Here is a 14,587-nt window from a genome sequence, read left to right as displayed (position 1 = left end):
TTCCCAGCCAACTGTGTTGGCTATTTAAAGGCCCCTCCCAGGAGAGAGAGAGAGAGAGAGAGAGAGAGAGAGAGAGAGAGAGAGAGAGACAGAGAGAGAGAGAGAGTGAGATTGAATGAATGAATGAATGAGTGAGTGAGTGAGTGAGTGTTTCCTCATTTTTGGACTTCGTCTTTGGCTTCGCCCTTCCTGCTTCAGCAGTTGTGTATATATACATATATACATATATTTAGATTGTGTAAATATCGTTTGTTTGGTATTTTGGTGTTGGACACTGGTGGTAGGGAGTGACTGCTATTTTTGTTGGGCGTTTGTTTTGTCTCTGTTTGTGTTAGGGAGTTAGGGAGTTGTGTTGTTATGATTAGTTAGTGTGTAGTTTTATTTAATTAGTCTGGGTTTTGTTTGCTATTTTGGCTTGCATCACTCCTGAAGACAGTTGCACCAGTATGATTGTTTGTTTATGAATGATAAACTGTAAAATACACTGAAAACACCTTCCATTTGTGCTTCTGTTTGTTTTGCTGCTGCTCACTTTTTCACAACTTCCATTACATTAGCCATTTGTACTTCTTTTTCCTTGTTACGGCCTCACAGCCTCACAAAATGTTTTTGCATTTTATAAGGTCATTAAAGGTCAACTCTTTTTTCTGCTCCTTGTTGGATTTGTTTGCTCATCACCTGTTTGCTGGAGTTGGCAACGGTTCACCTGCCCCCATGGCAAAAGTTCCAAACCTAATATTGCCCTTAATGATAAATGGCTAGATAACAACAAGTTAAACACTGGTAGCAATAGCTTTTCTTTTTCCTCAAGTGAAGAAAATTGGTTTTCTGCGTTATTTAAGATAAATCACTCGCTAAATACCCAAAGTTTGATATGAGTTTGAGTTCCCAGTGGTTCAATCAATAAATTACTATGCATAAGCATTTTTCATATGTTCTTCAAAACCAAAAACTCTAAGCCATTTAGATGACCTAATTCGCTTTTAACTTCACTTTAGACAAACAAAACGACAAACACTTAGGTGAACACACAGCCATCACACACAGAACAATGCAGTTTTTAGGTGATCTGTCAGTTTGTGCTGATAACAGTGTGGGTCCACAGAAAAAATTCCCGTAGTACGGGCCACCGATAAATGTCGTTCCTAAATCCCCAGTCAGCTAGTTTTAAAATTAATCATTCAAATAGAAAATGATGATGCAGACTTCAGAATTAATAGAAGAGAACTGCTGGTCAATCCTTTATTGCAGGTTAACGTTAACAAGAATTACCGAGTCACCATCCGGAGTCATTCTGGTTGAAAAGATCAGTGGAGTCCTAGATGAGACAGGAGACCTCATCACAGAGACAGTGAAAGCCGTCTGGACAGTGCATGGTGCTCTGTGTTCTCAGCTGTGCAGCGCTACAGAAGATTCAGAATATTCAAACAACGCGTGCATGTTTGAGGGACCTGCTAATCTAATCTAGTGTCCGGATCATACTGGGACTTCTTCACAGCTGTATGTTTTCACTGCACATGGACATCAGCATTACACTAGTGGCTGTTAGAGACACAGTCTCTTTGTCTGAATATCCTTTACCTTTGTCTTTTAGTTTGGTCTTTGCTCTATCTGATGGAAGTACACCTACCTCTCACTCACTCACACACATCTTTCACACATTCTCTTTGTGTGTTGTGTTCTGTGTCTGTGTGTGTCTGTCTGTGTGTGTGTCTGTCTGTCTGTCTCTCTCTCTCTCTCTCTCTCTCTCTCTCTCTCTCTCGCTCTCTCTCTCTCTCTCTCTCTCTCCCTCCCCCCCCAAGCTCTTCTCCACTCCTCCTTCTTTTTCCACTGTATAACCCTGTAGAGTTTAGAAAAGGACCTCACGTCTGTTTTTGAGTAAAGCCTGTTTCTCTGGTCTGGGGAATCCCTGCAGTTCTGCTGCTGCTCCACCAGAGAGCGCACTTGCAGCAGTCTCAGAGGTGCTCGCGCTGAGCGCTAACTTCACCTAGCTTCACATGCTCTCTCTCTCTCTCGTGCATATTATATAGACCTGTGGAACACTTTACCTTGTTTGTGAGTTACTTTGAGTAAGTATTACAACACATCAGTCAAATCATGTTTTTCACCTCCTGCACTTAACTATTAAATCAAATTTATTTATATAGCACTTTTTACAACAGATGTCACAAAGCAGCTTTACAAATGTCCAAGTCCAAACCCCCAGTCAGCAAACCAGGGGTGACAGTGACAATTAAAAACTCCCTAGAGCAGGAGGAAGAAACCTTGAGAGGAATCAAGATTCAAAGGGGGAGGAACCAAACACACTAAATCTATCCTCCTCTGACTGCTATCTGTTCATAAACTCTTAGAAAGCTTAGATCAGCCCTGGATGGCCTACCAAACATTAAAACACCAAAATAGGCTTCATAGTATTTCATACCCAAAAGTAACTTACATTGAAGTAGGTATAATGTAATAAGTGCAATAAGTGTCACTCATTTGTGGGGCGATCCAGATCCAGAACTTCCCATTCTCAGGAATGCAGGCTGCTCTCACGTCTCAGATCCAGAACTCTGCGTGGGTGTGTGAGTGGTGCAGGGGTGCTTCCTCTCCACTGGTCTGTGTCTGGGCCTCTGCGTGGGTGTGTGAGTGAGGCAGGGGTGTGTGAGTGGTGCAGGGGTGCTTCCTCTCCACTGGTCTGTGTCTGGGCCTCTGCGTGGGTGTGTGAGTGAGGCAGGGGTGTGTGAGTGGTGCAGGGGTGCTTCCTCTCCACTGGTCTGGGTTGAGGTCTGTGTCTGGGCCTCTGTGTGGGTGTGTGAGTGGCACAGGGGTGCTTCCCTCTCCACTGGTCTGTGTCTGGGCCTCTGCGTGGGTGTGTGAGTGGTGCAGGGGTGCTTGCTCTTCACTGGTCTGTGTCTGGACCTGCAGAACAGCTGGTGTGCTGCCTCACGTGGGTTTTGAAGTACAGACATCTCCACCTCCACTAAGACAAAAATGGATATGGACACACAATTTCTTTACATTACCTCTCTCTCTCTCTCTCTCTCTCTCTCTCTCTCACTATCTCTCTCACTCTCTCTCTCACTATCTATCTCTCTCCCTCTCTCTCTCTCAGTAGAACATAGTTAAGGACTGTTGAAGCAGACCTAGATCTTTAATTTGTGGACACTCAAACCTACAATATGACATGTGCTGACTATTAAACAGCTTGTATTCAGTTTTAATCACTTGGGTGACACTTAGCCAAGGCTGTGCTAGTCATTACTAAAGCCATTTTCTGCCCATAGTAGTTTGGTAAAAGTACAGACTTACTACTACTCTTACTACTACTATACACACACACACACACACACACACACACACACACACACACACACATACACACGTACACACACACGTTAGAATAAGTGTTGATGTGTTGCGTTTGGTACCTTCCTGGAGTTTCCATCTCAGGTGAGCAATCACCAGCAGAAAAAGAAGAGTCACAGGTAGAAAAACTCCACCACAGAGGAACCAGGCCGGTACGTGTTTCAGGAGCACAGCCAGCGATGACAAGGCTCATCCCACAGCTGAAATGCTCTCTCTCACTCTGTGTGTGTGTGTTGTGAACTTTGGGCTCCATGTGAGTAACCTGTGATGACCTGCATAGATTTAGTGTTTGGTTAACCTCACTCAGCCCTTTGCCCTACAAGACTGCACTAACATGGCAGTAACAGCTTGGCCAAATTGCAATAAAATTTGTTCTGTCAGTTCATTAGAGTACTCCCTGAATTAATCAGCCTTTAGTTTATATGTACCCACATTTATTTAGTGTATAGAGATTTAGTGGGACAGTCAGTTTATCCCGAATCTCGAATTCCACACATTATTTTAACACCCTATATATCAACAATTATATCTAAGGAAGGCAACTACAATAGTAAAACATATTGTATGTATGAATGGACATTCGGTCTCTCAGAATATCCAGTGAAATCATATAATGTATTCCACCATTGCACATATGGTATTTGATGCATATTCCATCTGTGATTGCTACACTGTTCTACATTTGGTCATTTAATACATGGAGGGCTTTTACTCTTTTCTGTCATTGTGTCTCCTGGTTCTTCCTTTCCTGCATCTGGCTTGTGTCTTAACTCCAACCTCTGTGGACTAGAGAGAGACATGCAAGGATATAATTTGAGGACAATCGTGTCAGTCTGTACCACTCATCAGCCCATCAGAGAAACAAACGGCAGTCTGGTCGTGTCCTCTTTGTGTTTTAAGTAAATAGAATCGGAAACTGAAGACTGAAACAGCAGCAGTGTGTTTGCTTACACCTTTCTCCTAAGCACTGAAAGGAAATTGTAGGGAGAAGTCAAAGTACAAAAAGAAATCCCAAGGTTGTTGGAATTTTGTTTATGAAATACTGACTGTAATACGGTTGTCAGCCTGTTTGGTGCAGCTGTTGGGTAGGGCAGCCTGACAAAGTGATCACACTGTGTGTGTTTTCATGGCTTTGCATTGGTTACTACAATATCTCCTGGGTCAAAGGTCAAACATACTTCTGGGCATTGGAAAATATAGATGTTTCTTTTTGTTTCATTTTAGAGGGTTTTATTATTTTTAATTTAAACTTAAACAGTGTGTTGATCAAGTTAGTCAAAGAGTCCTTTAATTCAACTTGCCTCAAGTTTCTGTGTTCACATACTTAATTGTTAGATGATAAAACATGACAAGACACCTTTGTGATATAAGACGTATTCAGTGACAATGAGAACTGACCAAAAAACTATATATATAAGCGAAACTGTAAGAGTTATTTAGATTGAGTAAAAACAACAGTGGGTAATGGTAGCCCAGCGGTTATGGTACTTGACTTGTAATCAGAAGGTTGCTGGTTCAAGCTCCACCACTGTTGGGCTCCTGAGCAAGACTCTTAACCCTCAATTGCTCAAGTTGTATTTAGTCATAATTGTAAGTTGCTTTGGATAAAATAGTCAGATAAATGTAAACAGTCAAAGAATAAAATTTAGGACGTAACTAATAGAGTAATAAACTGATTCCAATGAAATAATTTTCACATTTAATATTATGCAGTGTTCAAGGTCAAAGAATTGGGTTTTTTTATGGTATTAACATGGATGTAAGAAAATGTGTTTGTTTCTCTGTTAGGAAGCCCATGAGTCAAACATTCGATCTCTTGAAGTTTAGAGAACATCCCTGCCCACTGTGGAAGATCTTTGTGATCTGTTGTTTTTAAACAAGCAAGCGGTTTACTTTGGGTTTGCCATTTTCACCAGGTATCGCTCTGCTATTATATTTGTAGTGTGGTATCCTTCATTTCAGAAATGTTTCTAATTCTATTTCACATAGGACTTATGTGAAATACAAACACAGAACAAAAAACTAATCTAAACACTATGAAAGGGCCACATTCCATCCCTTACTAGGTTACCTGACCTGTCGTACTTTACATCTATTAGCACTTCTGTTTTCTGCATCTTATCCACCATCACAAGGCCTGCTTGTTTCGCCACTACTTCCTTACTTAGTCTGGATCAGGTTCAGCAGGAGTTTAGCCTTGTCCTATCTAGTTTTGACAGGTGAGTTGCGTCATAAGTTACAGAGTGATGTATGGATTCTACAGAAGGCAGGAAGTCTGGTATAACTAGATAGTAGAATGAACAAACTCTCACCTGCATCTAGATTGTATCAGGTTCACTGGAAAGACATGTTGTTTCATCAGAGGTGTGCTTTTCTTCCCCAGAAGAGAAATGCATACATCCCTGCTATTCACAGTTAAACTGCCACCTGGACATTAAGGCTAACTAGGCCTATAGAAGGTAGACTAGCCTGACTTCACTGCCCACTATGAATCAAGGAAATATAGTTGCAATGCAGAAATCATAATAGACACTTTGATTTTTAAATGAAGAGCAGAATTTATGCACAAAGAGAGCCAGTTTAAGACCAAACCAGATTAATTGTTAAAGAATCCTGAGAAAATGCACATCGTAAACTGTTCTTGTGCTTCAGATGACCTGCTCATGAGAAACCCCTGCATCAGCTCGACAGCCCAACACTAACTGCACAAGCAAAACTGTTCAAAATGGTTTCTTTTAAAAAAAGACCTGTGTCCTGTGTTAATGAGTGTCCTGTATATGACTTTGTATAGTAAACATCTTCAGACACAAGGCTTTGTCCTTCAGGAGTTTGTGGGATACACAGATATAAACTTCTCAATTGACCATTTTCAGCTGAATGTGGAAAGTCAGTAATGTCATAGAATCTACAATGGTGCAAAGTGGATGATTGTATTATATTTACTAAATGCATTAAATTTATTAAGAACAAAGCAAATAAACAAATTAATATATAACGTGACAAATCTGAAATAGGAGGTTTGTGGCAGTCCAGCACAACTTCATATTTGAATTATCTATAGGACTTGATAGAAAAAATGTAAGAAATGCATCCCTCAGCATGTCTTCCAGCGAACCTGTTGACAAATGAGGTGCAGAAGGTGTCGCCTCTATTTTCTAGTTAGACTGGTCCTCCTCACTTTTGTAACAATATGACCTCTGAAATAGGTCATTGTGGCAAGCCTGCAAAAGGTTTTGTTTAAATAATGCATAGGACTTTATGGGGAGGGCGGATTAAATTTCTGGTGTATTTCCTATATTAACCTAAAGGCAAATAACACAATATTACACATTATTAAAATAAAAAATGCTTTTCATTTAAGGCAAAAAGTTCTACCTTGGCTTTATGTCTTCAGATAGGAATGACACCTACCCAACAACATTGATTATGCAATTAGTCATTCATTATGAGCATTATCAACATTCCAGTTAACTATTCAGCCAAAGATGTGCCTTTTCCCAGTACAGAAATGTAATGTAAATGTACAGAAGTAGAGAAAGTAGAGTTTTATAGGGAAACTTCCTTTTTTTTATCTTTCATCACCTTGTCTTGGGTTTTCTCAGACCTTTGACAGCAATTTCTTTCTGTGTAAGAGGCGGTGTGTGCATGGTATAAAGATTCTGCAGTGAGACCTCAACACACTGTACCAGCAAGAAGTACAAAGATTTACAGGTAAGGTTCACTTCTTAGTATTTGCACATTTTTTATTTTAGGTTCATGAATCAAAATGTAGTCCAGTTGTTCTGTTTGACGTCGTCATTCTAATCTCTTTTACTGAATTATAGGATAACACTGATTACAAGTCTTCCCTGGTCTTACATACAATGGCTAACAGCAAAAGCAAGTTTTAATTTATTATTTTTTTCAGAGTGATTGATTGTACTTTTTCCAATTCTTTAGGACATGAGAAGTTTTAGACATTATACCAGCATGGGTGGTTGACCACATGTTTCATTCAAATATGTTTTAACCGATTCACAGAACTTGTGCCAACCAACTCCGTATGGAGTCCAGGATTCACAGAGGAGCTTCTCCCCACTTCTAAGCAGATATCCCTGCTGTACCACATCTCCTACCTGTGTCTGGCTAAGTTTCCAAACTTGAAGAGGCTCCTCAGGAAGCGTGCTGTGGAAACCCAACTTCTCTTTGGATCCTCTGAAGCTCTTCTGCTGAAGGTATGGTGTCAGTGTAGGGTGAGATCTCTGGTCGTTTATGTCTGTCAGGAAGAAAATAATTTATAATGAATTAATTACAATCAATGACCATATTGTCTAAAACACTGGAATCCAAAGTTATAATGACAGATTGGATATTCTAGTGAATTTACAGCAACACTTAACCTTAAAATATCAGACATAGCAAAAAAAAAAAAAATCAAACTGATAGTTTAAAGTTTTCTAGAAAATGTGTTGATAAATTATTTTGCAAATTAATATAAAGCGATATTCAAAACTACATGCCACCATAATTAACATTAGCCTTATAAGAGAAATATAACCAACTGAAAGCATTCTTATTAGTAGAACGCTACATTTTCGGGATAAAAAAATAGAGTCAGAACTCTGGAATCAACCTGTCCAGGTACTGAATCAGTGTCCTCTAAAACACTAGAAAAAATGTAATGAAATATCCAGTAAATTTAAATAGCTGATTAACTAAATATATAAAATGAGCAAACCATATATTAAAAATACAAAATGATTTATTTTGTACAATCTCTTTTGTTCCATAGAACAAATTTGATCATTTCAAAGGGACTTTCTGATTGGCATAATGACACATTAAGTAAAATTATGGCCTTCTCATTTGGGAAAAAAAAAAATGTAATTCCAGATTAAAATCCAAATCCTTAAACTGACAAACAGTTTATTTTAAAAGTGTTATCAATGGAAATAAAACAAAGTAAATGAAGATCAAAATTTTGACAGATGTAACATAATAGCATCTGGTTTTGTAACATAATAGCATCTGTTTCTATATTTGAAGAGCATGTAATCAGAGCATGTTCTCTGTTAGCTGGAAGTTTGCTTTTACAAATCAGGAGAAAGAGTGGTGTAAGATGAGACAGACCCTCTGCCTTGGTCAAAAGTCTATAAACTCCTTCCTCTTGGGGCTGATTATCATAACAGGTGGAGTGATAATCCCCACCTCATTAGGTGAGGCGGATGGGGTTGATGGTTCCGTGTAAATTCTTCATGTTATTAGGAGATTGATGTGATCTGCTGTGTATTCTTATATGATCAATCTAGACAAAGAGTTAAAAGTACTACAGCTACAAGGTCACACAGTGTCAGAGTACATTAAGGAAAAAGGTTTAACCAATCAGTATAATCAAATTATTTCACCACTTTAATAAACTATGCACCTCAGTGTTTCACAGTCCTCCTCAAGTTAAAATGTTTTACAAGAGAGATATAATACAAGCTGCTACTCTACTGCCTCAGTAACTGACGCTCCAGAACAGAAACCATGATGATCTTCAGTAATCAGACCTGCTCAAGTACCACAGAACCAATTTGAAAGGCAGGAGGCGAGATGTTTGTAATCACATCACCATAAATGTCTCTGAATCCTTAATGAGCTCAGTAACTGGGTTGTAGCCAATATGTCCATCACATGGAGGAACAGCAGCAGCAAAGGTCATATAAGGGGGGAGGTAAATGTTAAATTACATTGTGCATATCTTATGTTATTCCTTCCACCACAGTGTATGGGCACCAGTCATACCCTGGTTTCATCACTGTTTCCAATGCTGATACATGCTATTGAAAAAAACAAACCAACACTGGCGGTAAAGTACCTGGAAAAAGCAAGAACCTGGATTGGTGAACTTATTGCAGATGTGGACAAGATGGTGCAAAGGTAACAACATGTATTTTTTGCAGCCTAGATCACCATGATGTATAGAAATGGTGTGAAGCAGTGCTGTTCTGTTAGTAGAGAAATGCATGTCAGATTAATAGTTTGAAAGTTAAATAATTATTAGCTTTTAGAGTTCTTCAATTTCAGTTTTATTCTGGTGTCTGTGACACCTGTGCTGATGTGAAGATTTATATGTTGTACTTTAAAGCTGCACTATGTAGATTTTTAGAATTGGCGACCACTCTGGTGGAAGTATGCAACCGCATGAATCATGAACATTTTGTAAAGTGGGTTGTGCTGCCTTCCATTTCCCCAAGTGAATTTATCGGATGATTGCGAGTGCATATTGAAGGAGTTTTCATAGAGAATTTGATCAGATCTCTCTGGAATGCTCTGTCAGGATGTAAGTGCATTATCTAACTTACTCTTCTAATCATCCAGCAGGTACGCGACAGATTGGTAGCACAGGTGAAATGTTAGCCAAGTTTCATTTAAAGTTATCGTTGCATACATAAATTAGAGAGATGGTAGCACTGGAAATAATTTGAGAGATTAAAGGCTTTCCTTGTTCAGACATAAGAGGACAAACCCTGAAACAAAAAAAGACACTGTCAGCAAAGTGATTATATAATAATATTAACGAATTTACCAGATAACATTGGCTACATAGTTAAAACATCTTAACATTTACCCTGTACAATACACAAGATAACATTAAATTCCAAATCAATAATAAATTGCTTGTTTGCTTGCGAGCTAGCAAACCACCAACATAATGTACCTGTTCAGCAATCAAAAATAAATGAACATTCCTGAACCCCTGCAGGGTGTTGCCACCCCTGAAAAGTCAACAGAATGTGTAGGAGTCACATCCGGGTAATACTGCAGAGGATGACTGGGGTTGCCGTTCTGATGTCTCCATATGAGGCAGTATCTCTATCCTTCAATTCACTGACTTTCAGCACTGTACACATGCACAGGTATATCAGAACTGTGAGCCACGCCCCCTGTAACATTACTCAGGGAAGCAGCCAATCGAGCTGGACCTTGTTTTTGATCCTGTGCGTGTGATTCGTTAATTCATAAAGACATCTGATGTGGTTCAGAAAACTCTTGCCAAATCTGATCCAACAGTTTTGAATCTGAATGAATATTTCATGCTTTATAGTGTGACTCGCAGAAAGACACTAGATTTTAGCAGAAGGTTTTTCCTCTTGGCTTAGTAATGTGACTTCCTTCAATTTTAACAAACAAATGTTACCTAGTGCAGCTTTAATGACGCAGTGACATAGACTGATAACAAATAGCTGGAATCTTCTCAACCTACAGACACACAAAGTAAATGAATGTTGACTATTTTCACATTTTTTTATATTTAGCTATGTTCAACACAACAGACACGTGGCCACAACTATCAGTGACATCATCACTGAAAAGGCAAACACTGAGGCCAAGTCTGAGAAGCTTTCCCAGGAAGTTCAGGAAATGGAGGGAGCTATAAAGACCCTTGAAAAAAAGATTGCCAGAGTTAGGAACGAGCTTGAAGACACCAAAAGGAAGATAGATGCCAAAAACCTGGAACTTGAGAGTTATGTAAGGGACGTGACAAGCAAAAGCTCAGGCCTCGGAATCTTCGTTGAGATTGTGCCGTACATTGTTCCAATCAAGTCCATTTACGATGTTGCAACATCCCCCGCTGCTGCTGCAAAAATCAAAGCTCTTGAAAACCAGCTGAATCAGCTCACCTCTCAAAAGACGGCTCTGATGAACCAACAGCGGAGCATTAAGGTCCAACAGATGAAACTGGCCAAAGTAAAAATCAACAAGGGTGAGTAATGATTGGGTGATGTCTGCTGGATGAATGTTTTTGGTTATGTATGCTTGTCTGTCTGTGAACAGTTTTTTGAATAAGCTCATGGGTTCTGTGTGTAGTGTTACTGGACCAGTTCATCTCCACACATGTACATTAGTAAATGAGACTGTAAACAATCTATTTTTAAGAATACAAAAGTACACAGAGCTCTGAAAACACTTCGATAGCAAAACACTGCACAATTTTGCTGTCCTGTACTCATTCTTGGTTTAAATAAGCAGTCTGTTTCTGTTTGTGTGTATCAGGCTCTATACCCAGCCCTGTCCACCTGAACGAGGTCCAGCGATATCTGACTAAAATCCAGAACATTCTGATTCAGATGAAAAACTTCTGGGAAAAGGTGCACATTATGTTGGGTGTCATGCAGAAAAACACGTTTGTTAACGAAGATCTTGTTGATGAACCTGAACTTAAAGAAGAATTTGTGAATTCAATCCAAAAGGCTTCAGAGGTAACTGATATTTGAAACAGTTACAGTAAAGTAAAATTACAATATTCAATGACATTTTTTAAAAATTCAAAAACACTGAACATTAGAGTAATGCCTGATAAGAATAATGTGGAGTCTATTGTTCATTATGTAAGTCAGAACAGTTGTCCAAATGCTTTTTGTATCTCTTTTACAGATTTGGTCAAATTTTGGTGGTTCCTGTGGTAAAGCTGCTGAAATATTCAAAATACAGCTACAGGAAATGAAAGTCTTGAACCAGACTCCAGCAGCCATCCAAAACTAAAGCATTAAATACTACTTTGCATTTCCCCTCTGAGGCTGTCAAATCAAATCCTGTTAATTGGTGGTCATATTTTGGTAATTTTTATAGATAATATTGATTTTCTGTATTTAGGTACAATCAGTCATTCCTTTTTTAATCAGAACTATATGACCTTGTAGTCAGTCATACACAATTTACAATGTATGTGTACCTGATTAGAATAGCGTAGCTTTCTCATCTAAGCCTCAAATCATTCAAGACTGAAAAAAAAACTTTCTCCTCTTTTAATCTCCCATAATGAACTTTACTGCCATGTGAAACTGTCCATTAAAGCATCTCAAAGAATCTGTTTTTCAAAGCCACCTACTTCCAAATCTTTGTGGCCAGTGCTTAATGTGTAAATCATGAGGTGGCAGTAGATCATGTGGGAGGAGATCCAGGAGCACACAGACACAACAGCTCCAAGTGCTCCAACTAATGTAGTAGTGTTGTAAACAGACCTGGAGTTGCTATGACGACTGTAGTACGACAGGTCACATGAAGCCACATAACATGAAAATAACACAAAATACCCATATCAGTGAAAGATTATCTTGAGTCTTTAAGAACAGAAGTTGCCTTTTTGGGAACGTTCCACCATTACACAGTATTTTATGCAAATTCCATCTGTGTATGTGCAACAGGTATCACCTTTTTTAAAAAAAAAAACAGCAACACCACCAGTACCAGGTCAGACAAGTTTAATAAAATTTAAAAAACAAAACACTAAAACACACAATGAGTGGAAAATCTGGTTCTGAGTTTAAGCACAAATGGCTTCAATGACTTTTAACGTGGTCACCATCACACGTACATGAATCACTTCATCAGTACAATTCCTGATAAATATTTCCACACCACACCCAATAAAACCTTACATTACTGAAAAACTCAGAATCAGGAAATACTCATAGCGGGAACAAAAATGTGACTCAGCCCCCTGCACACAAAATACACAACAGATTATCCCACATCACGACAAAGTAAGCACAAAATCAACAAACACATTACATCATACTCCATGTTTACCAAAATTGCGTTCACCCGCTCAAAACGTTTTTACTTTTACCGTTTTACCTTTCATTCAGGACGCAACCTGCTCCCAAGTTGCCTATAAAACAAATACATCAGCACCTTAAACAAACACGACTCCATACCAGCCCCGGGATCGGGTCACGTTAAAAAGAAAACACCCGAATCACTAACTGCTGCACCGCTGCTGTTTTCCTGTGTCTGTTCGCGCCGAATAGAACACTTTCCTAACCCGCACTTGCAGCCTCGACTATCTACCGACTGTGATGATCGCCACCTCATTCAAATGTCACTTAATGATGTCAAGTGACCTACAAAAAATGGCATGCAACAGCTGGGGTGAATTGCACAGCGAGGACGGTGCGAAACAGGTTTCTGGAGGCAGGGCTGAAGTTGTGCAAAGCTAGAAAAAAGCCCTTCATCAATGAGAAGCAAAGAAGAACCAGACTGAAGTTAGTAAAAGACCATTACGACTGGACCGTAGAGGACTGGAGTAAGGTCATCTTCTCCGATGAGTGCAATTTTAAGCTTTATCCAACACCTGGTCGTGTAATGGTTAGACGGAAACCTGGAGAGGCCTACAAGCCAGAGTATCTCACACCCACTGTGAAATTTGGTGCAGGATTGGTGATGATCTGGAGGTGTTTCAGCCAGGCTGGAATCGGGCAGCTTTGTCTTTGTGAAGGATGCATGAATCAAGCCACTTACAAAACTGTGCAGGAAGAAAACTTGCTTCCTTCTGCTCTGACAATGTTCCCCAACTCTAATGGTTGTTTTTTTCAACAGGGCAATGCTCTATGTCACACAGCCAGGCCAATCAAAGTGTGGATGAGGGACCACCAAATCAAGATCCTATCATGGCCAGCCCAATCTCCAGACCTGAACCCTAATGAAAGCCTCTGGAATGTGATCAAGAGGAAGAATGATGATCACAAGCCATCAACCAAAGCTGAGCTCCTTGAATTTCTGTGCCATGAGTGGTATAAAGTTACCCAAAAGCAATGTGAAAGACTGAAGGAAAGCATGCCAAGACACATGAAAGCTGTGATTAAAAATCAGGGTTATTCCACCAAATATTGATTTGTTGACTCATCCTAAGTTGAAATATTAGTACTGTGTTGTTTATAAATGATTATGAGCTTGTTTTCTTTGCATTATTTGTGGTCTGAAATTTCTGTAACTGTTTTGTTATTTTGACCATTAGTCATTTTCATAAAAACATGCTCTAAAATAAAATATTTTTATCTGGAATTTGGAAGAAATGTTGCCAATAGTTTATAGAATAAAATAAAACTGCTCAGCCTGGTCAAACACATATCCATCAAGAGTAAAACTAGAAAAACTGATCATTTTCTTCCAGAGCTGTAAATCAAGGACAATCAAGTCCACAATAAAGACAGCATCTTCATGCTTTACTTCACAGATGCACAGGCATGTAAAAAAAAAAGTTTATTTACTCTGTAACTATCTCTATTATTTTCATTGACAAGTGGTGCATTGTATTTCTACATTAAATAAATACCATAGTTCAAAAGAAACATACCGTAGCATCAAGATGAAGGACATAGTGCGTGACATCATCTCTTGATCATGAACACACAGCAACAGGCAAAACAGAAATAGAATAATGAGGGAAAATGACTAAAATATAGCACTTCACATGGGAGGTAACTAATCT

The 14,587-nt window shown here is 39.1% G+C and overlaps 1 protein-coding gene across 1 annotated transcript; it reads left to right on the top strand.

Annotated features, from left to right (window-relative positions):
• Nucleotides 1-7,214: 7,214 nt before the first annotated feature.
• On the top strand, nucleotides 7,215-11,088 carry LOC118241850. Its single transcript, XM_035529158.1, has 4 exons — nucleotides 7,215-7,230; nucleotides 7,372-7,565; nucleotides 9,098-9,252; nucleotides 10,632-11,088. Exons 1-4 carry the CDS (start codon nucleotides 7,215-7,217, stop codon nucleotides 11,086-11,088), a joined length of 822 nt encoding a protein of 273 aa, XP_035385051.1.
• Nucleotides 11,089-14,587: the final 3,499 nt, after the last annotated feature.

Source organism: Electrophorus electricus, chromosome 8 (assembly GCF_013358815.1).
Source record: "Electrophorus electricus isolate fEleEle1 chromosome 8, fEleEle1.pri, whole genome shotgun sequence".
Classification (NCBI taxonomy): domain Eukaryota; kingdom Metazoa; phylum Chordata; class Actinopteri; order Gymnotiformes; family Gymnotidae; genus Electrophorus; species Electrophorus electricus.
Note: the sequence above shows the minus strand (reverse complement) of the source record. Positions and strands in the feature narration are given on the sequence as shown.

Bases quoted from the DNA above. Each gene is read 5' to 3' on its own strand.
- LOC118241850 (XM_035529158.1), top strand. The intron at 7,566-9,097 runs GTATGGTGTCAG...CTTCCACCACAG, and splicing joins CTGAAGCTCTTCTGCTGAAG to TGTATGGGCACCAGTCATAC. The intron at 9,253-10,631 runs GTAACAACATGT...TTTTATATTTAG, and splicing joins GTGGACAAGATGGTGCAAAG to CTATGTTCAACACAACAGAC.